This window comes from Argopecten irradians, chromosome 3 (genome assembly GCF_041381155.1).
Source record: "Argopecten irradians isolate NY chromosome 3, Ai_NY, whole genome shotgun sequence".
Taxonomy (NCBI): domain Eukaryota; kingdom Metazoa; phylum Mollusca; class Bivalvia; order Pectinida; family Pectinidae; genus Argopecten; species Argopecten irradians.
In genome coordinates, this window is record NC_091136.1 from 55,780,426 (window position 1) to 55,800,980 (window position 20,555).

The 20,555-nt window shown below is 34.9% G+C and overlaps 1 protein-coding gene across 1 annotated transcript; it reads right to left on the reverse strand.

Moving 5' to 3' along the window:
* Window positions 1-1,438: 1,438 nt before the first annotated feature.
* Window positions 1,439-20,411, reverse strand: LOC138319144 (DNA replication licensing factor mcm5-like). Its single transcript, XM_069262086.1, has 14 exons — window positions 20,200-20,411; window positions 19,278-19,404; window positions 17,308-17,436; window positions 16,419-16,591; window positions 9,966-10,121; window positions 9,562-9,646; window positions 9,129-9,385; window positions 8,444-8,765; window positions 5,772-5,948; window positions 5,495-5,610; window positions 3,880-4,008; window positions 3,485-3,627; window positions 3,040-3,167; window positions 1,439-2,006 (listed from the first exon to the last, which is right to left on the reverse strand). Exons 1-14 carry the CDS (start codon window positions 20,355-20,357, stop codon window positions 1,905-1,907), a joined length of 2,202 nt encoding a protein of 733 aa, XP_069118187.1. The 5' UTR covers window positions 20,358-20,411; the 3' UTR covers window positions 1,439-1,904.
* Window positions 20,412-20,555: the final 144 nt, after the last annotated feature.

Sequence of the window (20,555 nt, forward strand, 5' to 3'; positions counted from 1 at the left end):
TGGGGGAAGGGGAACAGAACTGGTATTAATTTTGGCTCCGACTCCCTGGGGGCAGGAGGGGTGGGGCCAATAGTGGAATTTGATGTAAATATTCAAATTCCTACAGAAAAGAAACAATGAACCTGTATTCAGTACATTACTTGGCATTACAAACCAGGTGAGCGATACAGGCCCTCTGGGCCTCTTGTTACAATTTTTAATCCCCACCCTATAAGGATGCTACCATTGCATTACGAGTGCTCTTCAATGCTGTTTCTGAGAAGAAGTCATTTATATGGAAATAGCCAATTTGACTCCTTTTGACCTGATCCCATCAGGCCCTAAGGGGGTTAGCCCCATCATTTGTACAATTTTGAATCCCCACCCTATAAGGAAGCTACCATTGCATTATAAGTGCTCTCCCATGCTTTGTTTCCGAGAAGAAGTCGTTATATGGAAACGGCCAATTTGACCCCTCCCTCAGACCCCCTGAGGGTCAGCCCCATCATTTGTACAATTTTGAATCCCCACCTTATAAGGATGTTAACATTGCATTATTGGTGCTATCCCATGCTTAGTTCCAGAGAAGTCATTTATATGGAAGTAGCCAAATTGGCCCCTTTTGACCCCACCCCTCAGGCCCCATCATTTGTACAATTTTGAATCCTCACCTATAAGGATGCTACCATTGCATAAGGAGGGCTCTCCCATACTCAGTTGCAGAGAAGAAATCATTCATATAGAAATAGCCAAATTGACCCCGCCCCTCAGGCCCCCAGGGGGTCAGCCCCATCATTTGCACAATTTTGAATCCCAACCCTATAAGGATGCTACCATTGCATTATGAGTGCTATCCATGCTTAGTTTTAAAGAAGTTGATTTATATGGAAATAGCCAAATTGACCACTTTTGGCCCACTCCTCTGGCCCCTTTGGGATCAGCCCCATCATTTGTACAATTTTCAATCAGTAACCCATCAGGATGCTACCAGTCAAATTTTGTTGAATTCCGACCAGTGGTAACGGAGAAGTCGATGGTTGACGGACGAACGCCGGACGCCACGGTATGGCATAACCTCACCTTGGTCCTTTGGACCAGGTGAGCTTATAACACTATATTTTGACGTCACAGGTAGTTATGAAGTCATAACCAATATATGACACTATGATTTTCTTTGTTAACGGAAACAACACATTGGAGCCAGATTGCTACTGTTTTATATAGATATGAAATTCAAAGTTTTGTTTCTATTTCCAGGAATAAAAGTCATGTGATAAATAGAATCTTACACTCGTGACTATGTAATATAAAATTAATTAAAATAATTTGATATGCCACTAGCCTAAAGAATTTGTTCAATAACTTTCATATTACACAGGCACTCCTGTAAGATCCTCTATTTCTGGAAAGAGTAACTACTTCTACTACCTTGATATGAGTCATTGACAAAACAACAGAATGACGGTCTATTCCATTTAATATTTACAGAATTCAATAGTAATATCAGACACCTACGTCATCTTTTCAAGGTATCTCGTAACACTGTACAAAATGTTTCAACTTAAATTAATATATTCAAAGTATGTGATTGGAAAAGTTCTTCCAAATATATTTACAGTTCATGCACTTAAGTTTCTGCACCAGTAGTTCACAGTATAAAACTATACCACCAAATGGTATATCAATCAAGGAAATAAACTTCTGATGAACAGGAAAAAAAAAAACAAGATTTCAATTCTATTGATGATTACAAATCCACAGCCAATTCTTAGCATTTTGTCCACATTTAAGATTGGTCCATATTCAACATCTGGTCAAAATTCAACATCCAGTCTATATTCCACATCTGGTCTCTATTCAACATCTGGTCTTGGTCTCTATTCCACATCTGGTCCCTATTCCACATCTGGTCCCTATTCACCTGTCTATTTGACTCTGTACAACATCTTCCTCTGCATCCTGTGTTGTACTTCTCCACGTCTCATCATGAAGTGTAGTACTTTGTATATAGATCGCTCAGGGTATTTCTACAAAATTTAAGAATATTCACAGTACATCTTTTGTTTGTAACAAAGTAATTAAATTAAATTAATTAAACTAGAACACTGACACGTCAGAAAGGGCCCCGCTATGTGTCTGACGTGCATAAGTGGAAAAGTAGTATTTTGACAACGAATTCTTCCGTGTTAGCTATATGTTGCTAATAAATAATTAATGTCAACATTAATTGGGAAACCGATGATGGTACATTATTATAATTCTTTGGAAAAAGTCTTCCAAGTATTTAACTTGAATCCTGATTCCAAGCTAACATTACATTAAGAGCATACAATTAACTCAAATAAATTTGACCTTGACCTTTGACTTAGTAACCTTGGCCCATGACCTTACCTTTGGACAGTCAACTCCTTGTTTAATTCTGAACAACTTTGCATCATAATGTTATAACAAAATGTTTATCAGTTAAGAGCAACAACATTGTGATTTTTTTAAATGTTAAAATCCAAGATGGCCGATTTTTTAATTTAATTTCAGCCTGAAAAATTACCAAGCAGATCTAGGATGGATGGGGAATCATCATGTAAAATATGGGGAAAATACTCCACTCCCTTCCATCATTAATGTGCAAAAGAAAAAAAACGGACGGACGGACGGACGGGACAGACGGACGGACAACCTGATTACTATAGGGCACCCACATCTCGATGCGGGGCCCTAATTAAAACTGGTTTTAAAATCATTAATAGATTCAAGTTACTAACTACACTAGTAACAGATTAATAGAAGAGTGATATCTCGCAATGGTAGAAATTTGCATGGGTTCATAGACAGAGTGCGAGAATCACATATAACATACAAAGTTTGTCAAATACTGGCCAGTCGACCTCTACACAAACGTTGATATAATTATGATATTACACAATTTCAAACAAAATCATAAAGCACATGCCTGCCATCTTTCTACACTCGTCTGTATCTTCTCTGGAAATAATAGGATAGCCCAGTGAATTACACTTCAGCAATAACTTCGAAAGCAAGATATATACAATGATTTCTTACCTGTCTTGTAAAGTCTTGAATGATGGCATGTTCGGATACTTGGGACCCGATGATAAATCGTCGCTTGATTTGTTTCTCAATCCTGCTTAGAAGCTCTTGATCCTCTTCAGTAGTGAATCCCTCCACACCTGAATGAAAAAGACAAACCAAATCATTCTTCTGAAAACAACATTCTCCCCAAGTACCACTAAATGGTCTTTTGGAAAAATAGCCTCAAGAAAAACTCTTGGGGAAAACAAAGTACAGTCCTTATTAATCAAATCAATGTTTGACTTTTTCTCTGCTTTCATTTTCTTTCTCTCTTAGAATACTGGGAAACAATGATTGTTTATTAGGGGTGGACTGATATCAAATGGATAAAGGGGATTTATAGATATCAATAATAAGAGGGATGAAGAGAAAACTGTTACATCCTGTGAAGGGCTTAAGAATGAACAAGACAAACCTGAGAGATTCCCAGACATAGCAGCATCCAAAGTGGACACTTGGAACAATCTCAAGGCCTCATCAACATCTACTTCTGTAGCAAAAGGCTGCATCCTCATTTTGGCCAGTGACTCTGATATTCTTATGATCGCCTCAAGTTGCCTATTCACATGGAAACAAATATGAAATTACACAAAATATTGATGTCACTTTACAATATGAAAATTGTTCAGATTAAACAGCTACTGCTTGTTTAAGAATGGATATAAATCAATGGAGAAAAAAGAATCTATTCATATTTCTCTTCTTGGACAGATTTATCTCTATCTTGCACTAGATGTAGAAGCAATATGCAAAACTTTTAGTTGTGTAGTATACGTATGTAACAGGCTGAGCACATGTCTTAATACCAACCTTACAGTAATTGGTATACTGATACGCTTCCCTGTTTCCCGTTCATACTCGCTGGCACTGTTCCTCATCAACACATAGCGATTCTTCAACTTTTCAGCAGCTTCTACAGCCAGCCTTGGACCACATCTCCTACAACAGCGACAACAAGTTTATAAATAGTCGACTTTACATTGAAATTACAAGATAATTCATTCATCAGAAGAACAGCTCTTCATGTTTTTATTTGTTAAGGACTTAATTCATCAAACAGCACTACTTCAACAATATAGTAATTTTAGTTGTTAAGATTTCAGTCAAATAGATTTCTTTTACTTTTTAACTTCATAAGGGGATGAAAGAAATTTTCTTTGCAAACTGTGTGAAGCTTCTTCTCACAAGTTTGTAAATATAATTTATTTCATAACCCAATGAAGTTAAAAACAGTTTCATACAACAATGCTTATAATTAAAGCTGACAATGTTAGTTAAAAAGCAAGCATTTGAAATTAAAAAAAAAATAATGATTTTTTTTTTTTTTTAAATGTTTCTGAGACATTCCCCAGTTATGACAGTGTCGTCTCCAAGGAAGTGGCAGCCATTTTTATTTTTGCTTTGCTTAGTTACCTTCACTGGCCAACCCCCTATATAAAGCATGGGACTAGACACATGTGCATCATTTCAAACATAACTTGTCTCGTAAACACATGCCCGATATTGCAAATAACAATGTCAAACTGAAAATAAACACTGCACTCACCTGACAAGGTTTCTTTGAAATAATACATGAATGTGTTGTAAGCTAAATCCCAAATAATATCCAAAACCAGCTAATGAAACACTTCAATATACACTAGGTTTTACACGTACAACGATACCTGTGTTTTCTTGGTACAGTATTTGTCGCTTGTTCGGGACAGGTAGTCACGTACACATGGCCAGTCGAGTACATCGGTTACGATAATATACGTGGAGATATGTGGAAGGTTAATCATTTGGATTTCTATTCATTTGTGTGGAAATTTTATTTTGACAAACATGTAAATGACAGCTCAGAGGATTTGATGTATTTTGTTACCTTTACCCCATATACCTAAGTGTTTTGTTTACGTAATAGTAGGTGATACACAATGGACAACTGCCAGGTGTGTATGTACGTGTATAGACTGAGCGCACGTGTGTCGATTTAAGGGTCGGTGAGAGCACCGGATACAGACAGAGCGAAAAACAAAAATGACTGACCTCGATAAGGGGTTGTCTCATAAACAATTCTTGAAATACAAGTGTGCTTAATTTTTTTTTAACTCAACTTAAAACTTTTTAACTTGCATTATGAGCTTTAAGCTTTCAGACTACTTGATAACATAAAATATGCTTAAATGTACAATTCCATTGATTTTCGAATGGATTATTTTTTTCTAAATCAATATGCAAAATTGACGTATCTACAGTGACATCATGATAACATTACGTTTCTGTGCCATTCTCTGATATTTTCTTCATAGTAGGATGAAGAAAAAGAATCTGCCATTCAGAAAGTTTAGTTAAAAATAAAAACAAATGAAAATTAATTATTATGTTTTAAGTGTTGAAGGGAAAAATGATTTACAGTTTATATTATAATGAATGCAGTACGTACGTTCTACAGAAGGATATATATTTCTTCAGTGTGAGCAAGTTGATCTCCCCATCTGCCTGTTCCTCCGACATTTGAAGTGAGTTCAAATGGACATTCATGACATGCTTGGCCAGAATCTAAGGTAACAAAAGGACAATTTATAAATAACTGTACCCAAACATTTAGAAATCGCTAACAGTATTCAACTGACTGTTTTATTCCTTTTAAACATATTACAACATCATCTATGGACTATTATGTTTTAGATGTTTAATGGGGTTTTACAAAGAATACTGACTGTGTCTCTCTCTTCATTGTGTTCATCCTTAACGATGAAAATCATGTCAAATCTGGACAAGATGGTGGGCATGAAGTCGATATTCTCCTCTCCCTTGGTTTCATCCCATCGGCCATACACACTGTTAGCAGCAGCCAGGACTGAACATCTCGAGTTCAAGGTCGTGGTGATTCCAGCCTACAAATAAAATATTATTTCTTAAGTTTAGATTCCATGAAAGGTAAACATTGCTTTCAAATCACATCATTTCTCCCCAAAAGCCAGGTTGTAATTTGTAATAATCCAATCTCAAAAGCTACGTTCTCTCAGCCTTGAGGCTATATAGAAAACAAGAGGCCCAAGAGGCCTTGACGGTCGTCACTTGAGTGCTGCTATAGAAAGAGAATTGCAAAGTTGGTTCAAATCAATAGAAATTATTTACCAATTAAATAAACTATAAAGTTGAACTTTCGTATTAGAATTTCTATTTTTTGTTTTTCATTTTGATAGTTGGTGAAACCTGTGAATTCAGAAGAAGATTTTTGAAATTTTAGCCATTTTGACCCCGCCCCTCTGGTCCCTGGGGGTCAGCCAGGACAAATATGGATATGGTGTTAAAATGCTATTTCAGGCTAATAATTCTAACTCAGTTTGACTCATTTCCTATTAAATCTAAGCAAATAATGTTCATAAATGTGTTTTTCCTATATAGACTATAGTAAATTTGACCCCCTCGCCAGGGAAAAATCGGAGATCCCAGGGCGATGAAATTCACAATTTGCCTTAAGACCTTCCAATCTATGAAGAGTATTTAGTTCCATCAAATCTGTGAATTCAGAAGAAGATTTTTGAAGTTTTAGCCTACTTGACCTTTTTTGGCCCCGCCCCTAAGGCCCCTGGGGGTCCGCCAGGACCAATATGGATATGACGATAAAATGCTATCTCAGACCCAGTTTGACTAATTTCCTATGAAAAATAAGCAAATAATATTCATAAATATGTTTTTCCTATATAAACTATAGTAAACTTGACCCCCTCCCCAGGGGGAAACATGAGACCCCAGGGTCATATAATTCACAATTTTTGTAAAGAAAATTTAGACCTTTCCATCTATGAAAAGTATTTGATTCTATCAGTTCCAGAATTTCAGAAGAAGATTTTTGAAGTTTTAGCTTATTTGACCCCTTTTAGCCCCACCCCTAAGGCCCTCGGAGTCAGTCATGGAAAATTTGTTAATAGGATTCAATGGCCATTTCATAGGAATAATTCTGACATTTGACTAATTTCCTTTTACAAATGACCAAATAATGCTCAAAAATGTGTTTTCTCTATATAAACTATATTAAACTTAACCCCCTCCCCAAGGGGAAACCGGAGACCCCAGGGTCATATAATTCACAATTTTTGTAAAGGACCTTTAGACCTTTCTATCTATGAAGAGTATTTGATTCCATCACATCTGTGAGTGGAGTAGATTTTTGAAATTATAGTCAATTTTACCCCTTTTGGCCCCTCCCACAGCCCCCAGGGGGATGGGGACCATATAATTCACAATTTTGATTGGCCTTATGCCTCAGAAGGTTTGTGCAAAATTTCATTGAATTTGCTTCAGTGGTTCTTGAGAAGAAGTCAAAAATGTAAATTGTTTACAGACATACGATGGACGACGACGGACAAAAGGCGATTAGAATTAGGGCTGAAACGATTAGTCGAATAATCGGAGGCGATTAGATTAATGAAGCTAATTGCTGATAATCGATTAAAGATTTTATTAATCGTTAATCGTAACATGCATAGCCAGTGCATTGTAAGCTGACTAAACACGTTGACAGATCATGGATTTCTGAGTAAGCCATTCCGACTGGAGTTTCATCTCTTTTTGTACATGTTTTGAACTCAACAAAGCATATATGATGTGAGAAATACTTGTTAAATTACGCCTCTGTGGAAGTTAAAGTCATTAATCAATGAAAAAGTGGATGTCATGAGAAAGCTTGCAACACGCTGTTCGCCAATTTTCACTAGCGATCGACTCCATGTTGTTACGTCACGGAGGCCTAATCGCCGCCGTCCACGCTCGGGAGCGGAAGGAGCAGTAATCTTGAACATTTAGATTTTACTATTGCATGTGTTTATCATATAAAAAGAATGTTTTTGTTCATATTCTAATTGAATATAAGAGTTGTTGATTTATTTTGTTTTTTTTGATCACGGAAATAAAAAAGTTCATTGACGAAAATTTGGTCATGTTGCTCCGTGGCGATCCAGATTTGGTTGATTAGTCGTACGTGTGAAGGTCACGTCAAAACAGCGGGTTAGCAGACTTGATTTAAACGATGTTACGGAAGACAATACAGGAACGGAATTCAGAGCTTATTTGGGATACAATACGTTTGTTTTGTCAATAAATCTATTCTTATTTGTTGGTAGGCTTATATTATATAAGGCATGTCCTCTGTCATATTATACGGTAGGTGTTATTATTAGTTGATAACAAAACATGGCGGACGTTTTCAGTAGTCAGTAGTGAAACAATATAGTTGCCTTCAATTCAAACGATTAATCGATTAGTAATCGATTACATGTGACCGAATAATCGAATACAAAAATTACTAATCGTTTCAGCCCTAATTAGAATAGGTCACTTGAGACTTCATTTCAGGTGACCTAAAAATATTGTAAATAAGGCCTACCTTTGCGATGGATATTGTCTGTTGTTCCATAGCTTCATGTATAGCTACTCTATCATCTTCTCTCATTTTATCGAACTCATCAATACAGACGACTCCACCGTCAGCCAGTACCATGGCTCCACCCTCCATTACAAAGCTGCGCGAAGACGGGTCTCGGATGACAGAGGCAGTCAATCCTGCTGCACTGCTTCCCTTACCAGAGGTGTAAACAGCAATAGGGGACACCCTTTCTACAAACTTCAGCAGCTGAGACTTGGCTGTACCAGGGTCTCCCAACATCAGGATGTTAACGTCGCCCCTTCTTGTTAGGCCATCAGGTAGTCTAGTAAACCACAGGAGGGAATGAAAGTTATTGCAATATGCATTTTTTCTGATGTCATTCCAATGCAAAATTTATTCGCAGTTTTGGAACAAGAATTTTCTCAGAAACAAGCAGCAAAGCCAGTATCACACAGTTGATGTTGATTATGCTGGGAGGCTGTAGTAACCATACCTAATCATATTTAAAAACAATTTATGTGATGTTTTTCGTTTGGATAAAATTGTTTGAATAAATGCATTGATACACACTTAACTAGTGTAAAGAAATGCATTTATTTAAATATTCAAATATAAAGATAATTGGAATTTGCTTTAGAAGTTGATTTGTGTGAATTCCTCAGGATTCTAATCCATTATAACCTACCTCTTCCTAGACCCTCCAAACAGCAATGAAGCAATCGCTTTTTTCATATCAATACAGCCGTAGATTGAAGGTGCAATGCTCTTAGCAATGGTCTCGTATATATTTGGGCTACTAGCCAGTCGGCGGAACTCTTCCTCTTCAGCTGGAGTTATAGGAGAGTTAGTACTCCTACCAGAGCCATCTGTGTCTACCTGAATCCCCACCACACGGAAGTATGGACTGCGGATACCAACATTGACCTTGTCTCGTGTATTCTTCTGTAATCACAAATCATTCAATATATGTATAATGAAGTCTATTTTTTCCCTCCAACAAGTTTGAAATTTCACCATTTTAAAATTCACTACTGTTGATCACTTAAACAAATGAATGGTTTTATCAGTGCTATCTTCAAGTAGAACTGTTTATGAATCATACCATGTCTGATTAGTACCTTAGAGCTTTGGAAGGCTTTCTTGATTGAGAACACACCGACCACAGTCACCCTATTACCAGGCACAACTCGGTCACACAGGTATCTGTAAACATCAATAAAAATGTAGTAAGTCTACATTCTTTTTCTTAAACCTAATTCAATTTCAACAATAAGTTTCAGTTTTCCATTATGCTCGATACCTTTATCCCTTATTCACAAATCACAACTTTAAATCTCAAAAGTCACAAGTAAGTTATACAGAATAGAAAGCTTTCATATATGTTCACATACAACACAGTTACACATGTAAATGCATCAAAAACATGTAAGCATCAATAATGAATGTTGCAAAGTGTTGGCTTCTAGATTGCATACATTCCACTGTGAAAAAGCATGAAAATGGGTGCTATAAGACTACTCACCTATCACAATACAACTGCATGTGACGAGGCAGTTCCCCGTTGGGGACAGCCTCCGGTGCTTCCTGCAGCTTGAGGTTCTGAAAATCCACACATTTACACTTGTCTGGTACTATGAAGAAAGGATCAATAGGACATTTAGGTCGGCCAGCTTGCTCCCTGTAAACATAATAAGAAAGATGCGGATATTGATGAATCAAAGTACTGAAAGTACTAAATGGCTCGGTCTCAATGATTGGAGGATATATTTCTAAAGTCAACATTTTTTTTGGACAATAAGAAATAAAGTTTGCTAGTGTTCCTTCCTGTTTGGACTTTTGAGGATTCCTTGGACACCAAGGTGTTAAATAAGAAACATATACTAAACTCTTAGGAGCCCATTCTAATATTTCCTATGGTGTTATATGCCAAATGACTTTATAGCATCTTTAACCTTTTCCTTGTTAATTTTGATGTCAATTAAAATATCCATTCTGAATTGCTATTCTCATTAAGTTCCTGGGACCAAAGTATCAGTTAACAAGTATTGTTTTGCAGCAGAGACAGACAAGAGGCATATTTTTCTATGCCAAAATGTCTTAAATATAGAATATGTCAGTCCTCAAGAAGACTTATCAATATAGTCATACCATTTCTGAATAAACTGGTCAATTGGTCTACTTTTAACAAGTTTTTGTAATTAGTCTTTTGTAAAACAGCAAGTTGATTGATATATCCAAACATGATTTAAACTAGCTCTGATAAAATATCTTAAACATCTTACAGCCATTTAAACAAGAGCTGTCGGAGAACAGCAAAGCTCGCCTATTCAGAAGAAGTTGTTGTTCAAGTATTTACTATTTAAACATGGAAATATGACAAATTAACAGACTAAAAAAAACCTAAAGGGCTTCAAATTGGTTGTATTATCACGTTCAGCATCCATACACATTAGGAAAATAAAATCATAAACATTTATGATGACTTAAGCTTAAACAATAGACAAAATAGAAACTTGCTCAAAAACTTTAACGTGAAATATGACAAATTAACAGACTCAAAAAACCCCTAAAGGGCCCAAAATTGGTTGTATTATCACGTTCAGCATCCATACACATTAGGAAAATAAAATCAGAAACATTTATGATGACTTAAGCTTAAACAATTGACGAAACAGAAGCTTGCTCAAAAACTTTAACGTGAAATGGGACGCCAACGCTGACGCCGACGCCGGGGTGACAACATTAGCTCCCCCTATTCTTCGAATAGGCGAGCTAAAAACGTCTGGTCTATTTTCATGTTAAGTATACATTATGCCAAAAAGTAATCATTCTACATTTTATTCCAATATCAATTGGGTATCTAGTTAGCTCGCCATAAACCATGAATTGTTTTATACACTTTTTTAACTTGAGGAAATTACAAATGATTTTTTCTACAATATTTGTGTTTTCAAATCCCCATACTTCTGATGAGTATAATAAAACTGGCATTACAAGTGACTAAAATATTTTCAGTTTAAAATCAACAGGAAGGGATACATTCCTTTGTTTCTTAAAAATAGTAGACACTGATTTAATTGTTTGTTCAGCAGTTTTTTCCTTTTCTTTAAAAACGCTACCATTAATGTTAAATATACATAGATATGTATACCCTTCTTATCAAAATAATTCTATATCCCATAACGTAAACTGGTGTTGTTGGGCCAATTTACGTTTTGAGAATATTACAACTTTTACCTTTCTGATATATTAGATTATAATTTCCATGTAATGCAATAATGTAATGCAATATTATTCAAATCCGTTTAACATTTGTTGTAGAACAGTGTCATCGCCATATAAAATGATAAAAGTTTGGGATACATTTCAATATTATCTGTAAATAATTTGTCAATAGTTGTCAGACAATTAACATTCTTTTTCCGCCAGATAAGATTCCAAGTCATCAAGGTATATTGAAAATAGGAAAGGAGATATAAATAAGGTACCATACTGTGCATGTATATGTTCAATGTAAATTAACAATGTAAGCTGATCTTGCAGAATTGCCTTACAGCGTTATAATAAATGCAGTTGTCTCATTGCATTGGATATAATTGATTTAAGGCAGTTCATGTGGCGACCGAAAAAGGTAAAATCACCATTTTCAGAGTGATCAGAGAAGATTGATAGTCAAGGAGGGAAAACATAAGACAACCTGTGTTATGCAAATTAATATCTAATTTATTTTGAATAAAGTATGCCGAAGATGATGATTAGTGTATTATTAACAATAATCTTAATATGTTTTCTAAAAATACTAACAACTAATGTCATATTGTGTTATAAATTCAATGTTTTATTTATTCTTTTTATTTCAAGCATGTAGATGTCATAGAAAATAAACAAATACCAAGTATATGCATATTAAAGTAAAATTCACAAATCACAACGCTAATGTGTATTGTATATATGGAATGAAGATGATGATGGTAATTATTTGGATCAAAAATGTTTACAACATTAAATGTATTATATATATGGAATTTGAATATGATGATAGTAATTATTTTCATATCAAAAACTATTACAGTATTAAGCTACCACAGTTGAAAATGATTTCTTTCATTTTGTTCACACATTTTTTCTCCTGGACTGGTTCCAATTGAAATGATACTTGCATGTAGACATTCTGTAAAACATAAGAAAATAATAAATGTATTAACAGAGTAATTACCGAAAAGGCTAATATCATATAATTAAACATTTTTTTTTATAAATAACAATACCAGTTTAGAGTAAATATTATTGAAATTTATTTTCTGTTGTTCTTTAGTCCTCCTGTTCTTTAGAGTTTTGTCCTTCATAAATTGATTGTAATACAGCAGTTGTCATATAATGTATCTGATAATGTGCACACAGAAGTATAAGTATATATGCATATGCATGTGTGCATGGGCACGGTGATAAGTTTATTTTGCCGAGTAAAAAGTTCAAAGAACTAGTATTGTTCATACTCAAAGATGTAATCGCACTAAAAACAGTGATCGTGTAGGCTTTTGTGTGATTGCATTTGTAAGGGGTGTATCTCTGAACGCCAACATTTTGGATTTAGCTGTAGGGTAGTTTGTTGTGACAGTGGTTATAGTCTTTTTCCTAAAGGCAGACCAATGCCACAGGTAAATTTACCTGTAAAAGTTACCTGTGTTGATACTTATCTAAGTGTATATTGATTAATTTTTATTTCAATAAGTGTTCATATTTAATATCAGATACATATATACATAATATATGTTTCTGTTAATATCTATGAAAATATAACAATAGAATCTATGAATGAAATTAAATTAAATTCACAATGATTTTATTTCAAGAATTTTAAAGATTTCCTTGATATATCTAAAATCTCTGGTATAAATCTCATTAGATTTTCAATAGATTGATACTAAAATCAAGCAAAATTCTTTGAAACTTATTTCATATGAAAGTAACTTAATTTCCCATTCAGTAATATAAAAGAAAAAAATCCAAAAAGGAATTATCCAATTTCAACTTAGTGTAACACCAATTCGATTAAAAGTTTGAAATAATATAAGCATTTTGCCTGTTGAAACGTGATATATTTCCACAAGGTCTTCCATATATGTCTGTTAAGTGACCTTATATACATATATAGTACATGTACATGTAACATCTGCGTTAATAACCTACCAAAGAGTAAGTGAATTTATGTCAAATATGATTTCCAAATTTTACTTGTACTTGACTGACCTTTTTAAGTTAACAGAACATACAATATATTTTGAAAGTTGCATTAGGATGCATCATTTATCATAATTATATAATTTTCCTGCTTTCTTATCCTAAGATGGTATATCTAGATCAGCGTGAGATTACATTATAATGTAAATGTATGTCATTATAGCAAAAGAGCACCCAATAATTAAACTGTTGTCCGTTAACAGCGCAGTAAAATTATATATTTTTGTGCATGTTAGAAATAACATATAGATTTCTTTCCTATGGTTGAATTTCGGTCAAACATTGTTACTAGATACAAATTGGTATATGTACTATAATCTTTAAACAGAAAAAAATAGAAAACTGTTAATTTGGTATTCTGAGCACTAAAAGTTTGCAACATTTTGAGAATTACAAGACCTTCAACATATGGACTTGAAATAATTTTGCCAGTATTGCAACATTAACATCTATAATGTGTATTAAAATGAATATGGTTAAGACCCTAAGTAACAGTCTTCAATCTCATTTCATTTAGTATTTTTACATTATTAAGTGACTTCTAAAAATATTTTGTATCAAAAATACATATAGAGCATTAAACCCCAATGATATATTATTACCAATGTTTATAAAACATCATATATGTGTGTTTGTGTCGGCTTCAATAGATTACCAACTTAAACTATAATCAACAGGTTAAAATTTCCGACAATATTAATTTAAACTTTTGTGATATTGTTTTTCTCCACTCATTTTCTAACCAAATACTTCACGGTGTACGTCTATGCGATAAGAGAAATCATGCGCAACTATGCACGGTCACAAGAAATGAAAGTTGGATAAGAATGTAGCCCTACTGGAACTCCTATGTCAAAACAGAATACTGTTACATTAATATATACACTGATCAAGAAACCTGTTTTTCTGATAAAATTGAGATATGATTTGTAAAAAAATATTTCACCTGGAACTCAAAATGCATCGTTCTTAATAATCCACATGTAGCTCCATATTAATTCTTAGCATATTAAAGCACTGATTATCTTTGATTAATAATTTACGTTGTATATAATACGGAATATATTGAAGGAATTTTTATCCAAAACCCACCAATGTTACCTATGATACTGATTGAAATACATGTAAATCTCAAGTGACTTTACAGGTGAAAATAAAGACAGCTTATATGAAACAGTATATAATTGCCTTCCTATTGTTTCCTAAAACAACACCTACCTGTTGTTGATAAATATGTTGGCGTTAAGAGAACACCCCTTTGTAAGACTGTGCCAGGTGGTAGAGATTAGTTCCGCTCGAGTGATCACACAATGCAAGTGAGAATCGGGAGTATGTTTATGTAAGTTTTAATTACTAATCTCTGATGATTGTTGATAAAAGGATAATTTTCAGGATAATTGCTAAACATTTAACCGTTTTCTCCACGTTTGTTGTAGATTGAAACAGCTTTTTAAGTGCCGTTCTACGGAAGAATTATGAAAAAGAAATCGGCATTTTCATCGATCTACAAATGAAGTAGTCCAAAAAATCTCACTTCGAGTTATACGAACATTTTATGTATGATTTTTGTCATTCGGACCAAAAATACTTCGTTAATTACGTAGTTTACTAAATACGTTATATATATTATCAGAACGTCAAGCTCCTGTAGGCCTACATGTGATGAAAGTGGCTAAAATGTTTTTAGTGACAACCTCTATACGTGCTTTAATATGTATATATAATCTGATAATGTATACATGTGCTTATAAAATTATCGATAATTATGGATGTGGTAAATATTCATACCTTATTAACTGCCGTAAGTTGGAAGATTACGCCAGCTTGGACATTTAGAAAATGTTCATCGTCTCTCACGCGCTATTTGATCAGTTTACAAAGTTTATCCTAAATTTTCTTAGAGTTGTCTTTCTTCCATTGTGGATTTACACGTACATGTGGCATAACGCAGCCGTGATAAACAAATCTCCATTTCGTCCTGAGATTTATTTGCTCCCGATTCAAATTACAAAAATCATTATTGTAAAAATTTTGATGTTTGAGGTGAAACATTGATTTCATTTTTTCCGTTGCGGGATAATTGTCACTAGTAGGGACAAAACGCGTGGGGCGAAGCGAAGCATTTTTGGGACGAAACGTCTTCATGCATTGTCAACAACATTTTCGGGACGGAAAGTCTAGATACATTGTAAACAATTCAAGTGAAAACTTTCCAACCTAAGATCATTTGGATAGTGTATATGGTAAGGATATGAAAGCAGTTATCTACTTCTCCTATTTCAACATTACAGATACGCTTATTTCAGTAACTTTCATATTCAAAATTTTCTATTTAAAATTCCCGGTAAAATCAAAGTTGTTGAATACACTGCCGTTAGGAGCGCTAGTATCTGCGAGCAAGTTCTAAGCCAATCATATTGAGGAAATTGACTGAAAGAGAATTTTGCAACCACGATCACAATGGCGAGGTGATCCTCGCCAAAAAGCACTCATATATTTATTTAAATTTCAAATCAGCATGCCAAAATTTAAATAAAACAAGAAAAGTGCAGCTCAAATGAGTATTTAAGGTTATTCCTATTTAGAGGTAGGATACATATAATATAACACCTACATATCAAACGTTTTATTGTACAATGCTGAAAGCGAAACATTCAAAACTGAATCCTTTTAATACTATATAAGATGTATTTCAATTAAATGTACTATAAACACTTTTTTCTTCTTTACTTACGTATTACATTTACGAGGAAGAGCATATCCCTCCATTCCGGGATTGACAGCAATATTGTTGAGGATGTTCTGGCAGCCTCGACACTGAAGTGTTAGCTTTGTGGCTTTAGCCTTGATACCAGAAGCTGCAATCACGATGCCAGGAATCTTCACCAATTTTGCCATTTGCTCAGACTGAAAAATGTGGTTAAAACGTCCTTTGTATTGGTCTCAATGGGGCAGAATAATCATTTTTGGACCATTAAGTCTCAGCCAAAGCTAACAACTTGTAAACTTTGCACTAGGGCTAAAAATACTTGGTCTCAGGCCACTTTTTCCAGATGCAGGAGGGATGTATTTATTTTTATTAGGGCTGGGTATTGGAAGGTCTATAACAATACGATACATATTGACAATACACTGAACTAATACATGATACGTATTGACAATACTCTTTTTCAAATTCAGTTGATCACTGTGTTTTGAATACTGTGACAATAAAAGACAATTTTGATAAAACATTCTATAACCAAGAAAAAGCTACCAAACATTTGATTCAGTTTATCATCTGTGTTAATTAATTTCTGTTAATTTCTGTCAATTCGTATTCTCAGTTATGAGAAGGCATTTCTAATCCATCTAGGTGACACAGATGCCTTAAACACTTCCTATTGATTGAAATGCTCTTACTTGAATGATGTTTTAGAATAAATTTTGTTTGGAATTTCCTATTTCTATAACGAAAACAGTAGGGCGTGTTGTTAAAACGATACATCAAGTTTGCATATCGATATTTGATACACTGCTGAAAACCGATACATATCGGTATATAGATATTGATCCAGCCCTAAGTTTTATCATTTTGAACAAATGGTCAGGGTGTAGTGGGGCTAACTGTTACAGGTACTGACCTTGAGCTCTCGGATACTACAAGGATTAGCCGAGGAGTTGAGCATGACCTGTATATCTTCAACATCTTCATCTCCATCAGGGCGAGGCCGTGTAACCTCATCTGCCACTTCCTTGGCAGCATCTTCAAACTGAAATAATCACTTATGCTTACACATTTTGTAACTAAAGCATAATTCATGTCTTCTGAACAGCAACCTTTTTTACAAGACAGAGTTGATACAATCTCTCATATAACCAAAAGGTACAAAAGGGCAATACTTTGTATTTTGTTTATTTCTTTCCTTTGTTATTTGTTTAATTTTTCCATACAACTGATTGGACATAGAGCAATAGCAACCACATGACACTGCATTTTGACCCTCACCGTAACTCTGCCCTGCAGGTAAGGCGATAAAATTGCCCCTATTTCATGTTCGTCAAAGGCGCCTAAATTTCTCTATTTCCTAACTCACTTCATTCTTAATTCCTAACGTCTCCCTTGACACCACTTCTCTTCTGGCCTTTTGTAGAGCGCACACCCCTGTGAGGTAGGCTCTGGGTTGTCCCCTGGCCGAGACACACCAAAGTCTTAGTTCTGCTCCTGCTTAGCGCTCAGTAGTAAGGGCAGGGCCGCGGAAAAACTTTGAAATGTACTCATCTATCGGACAAGTGCTTCATCAAAATCTACTTGTCCGAATGACATTTTCACTTGCCCTCAATATTTGTCAGATAAATAAGTATACGTGACTGTATATATTGGGTAGCTACTGTTGTAGCAGAATAGATATCGCCTTCTGACTGACTTTTCGGCTACTGCAAGGTCCCTCTATAAAGGAGTGGGAAACCAAATCAGGTACGACCGACCATCGATTATGTCTTGTCAAAAATGATTCCGATCAAACACAGCTTTGATACATACCTGGATGTTAGAAGGGGATGTTATTCTAGTTGTAGACTTTGAGTTTTTAACTTTATCGCCATTATTTAATCAGATATATGTATTTGAATCTAATGTTGACAATTTCTTGGTAAACTACCGCCGTGCATGTGCCAACCTCCGGGAACATTACCTTGGAACCAATAAATGTACTCAGCCTACTAAACCTTTCGACCGGGTACGAATTGGTCCCTATATGTATATGGGCAAAGAAGTAATTCTAACAGTGTGGACAAAATATTGTCGAATTTTCGAAGGAGTCTGCCCCTTTGTCAAGACACAAAAAGAACAAATAAAAAAAACATATTAAGGACGGCCCATAGGTATTTAGCAGGCTGGTAAGTCAAAGATCCACTATAGACTAATATATAGAGATCGGTAAAGGACTCCTCCGTGATGCAAAATTGGGTAATTTAGTTCAGTGTTGTAAAAAATATTCAGCCATATATCTCAACAGCTTCAGTCTTAATTGAAAGTTAAGATGTTAAACTTCTGGATGATATCAGGAAATCCTACTGAACTAGCTACTTTTTTCACAAACAGCCTTGAAACTTGAAAACTTGACGAATTTCCCTTAATCGGACACGATTGAGAACATTTTTGCAAACGAAAATGTCTATTCGCTATACTGAAAACATGGCAGCCTATATATATAAATATATAGCTACAATTACATGCTTTGACATAATCAAACATCAGGTGAAAACAAACATATTTACTTGTTTGACGCTTCGTTCAAATCCCACTCTCGTGGTCCTTATGTCATTTTTCAGCGCTAATAGTTATCCGGGTCAGATTGACGGGGCCATTTTGCCACGTATGTTGAAAGTTATTTAAAGCCTAATCTCATTGGTCGGTTGGTTTTAACTCTGCCAATGAATTTAGGCTTTACATAACTTTCAAGACGGACCATGGTCGAAAAGCGATTTGAATGGTCCACCATATGATGATAGTGAGCTCAAGCTAAAAAATAACCAAATCAGAGCTCATGTAACACTCTAATTACAAATAGTTATGATCATGTACTCCTACATTCCTAATCTATCTGCTTACCAATGGCAAATGTTCTGCAGGAAGCTTGCCAAGTTTTTCTGCCAAAGCTTCATCAAAGCTGGTCACATCTTGCAAGTCAATTTCCAACCAATATTGCCCAAGATTGTAGTTTCTTTTCAACTGATCTCTGAAAAATTATTTCAATTCAATTCAAAATATTTTAATGAATATCAAAAGGATTGGATAACGGGCAGTGTCTAACTGCTATATTGATTCTTTCATAAAAACAGTATACATGGCATTATTAAATTGTGTACTATAAGCTGTGTACTGTATCTGCGTCTATAATATATTGCGGCAAATGATTCCATACATCTATAAATCTGTTGCTGAAGAAATTCTTTCTTAACTCTAAATTACGTTTCTTAAAAAATTCTCAGAATGACCTCTCGTTTTACTATTAATGTCCATTTGGAAAAAGTTCTGTTATTCTACAATCTTATTTTTTAAAACTATTTTAAAAGCATTGATAATGTCCCCCTCTAGTTCTCCGATGTTGTACAGTTGGAAGATTTTATCTAGGCGTTCCTCATATGAAAGGTTTCTCAATCCCAGAATAAGCTTTGATGCCCTTCTTTGCACGTTCTCAATCAGTTCGATGTCTGCTACATGATATGGGTTCCATACACTTGCCGCATATTCCAGGTGTTGTCTGGCGAGTTTTTAATAATCCTAATTTGAACATTGACTAGGTAATCAAAATATACAAATGATCTGCGTAACAATCCCACTAAGCTGCTCGCTTCCAGTGTCTCAGCGATACATAAATATGGGTAATCTATAAATATAAACTTTAAATTAAACATATACATATTATAAAATAGTAAGTTATGATTTCCTACTATGCTGTTGACTAATGATTTTTTTGTTTCATTTCAAACGGCTAATGCCAGCTTGACTAAATAACACGAACGTGTCTCACCGATATCGATATGAAAAGTTCCCTTCGTGGAACTGCCTTATAAAATCTTTGAATCTCTTCTTAATTTGTTGTCTGTTGATCTGATTTTCGTCCGCTTGATCTTCAGATCCAAAATTGTCACTGAAAAATACGCCTGCATCATCAAATCCAGCCATCATGAACAGGTCCCACTTGCTTTGTTATGCTCACGTGTTCACATTTGGCGCGAAATATTTCCCGTAAAAATATTCATTTCCGGGTCATCAGGGTTAACGTTCGAGACCTATCTAAAAATTTAATGTAAACTGAAATGCGCCGAATGAGTACATGTTGGCGGGAAATCTATTCCGCGTATCTTGATCGATTTTCTATTACCG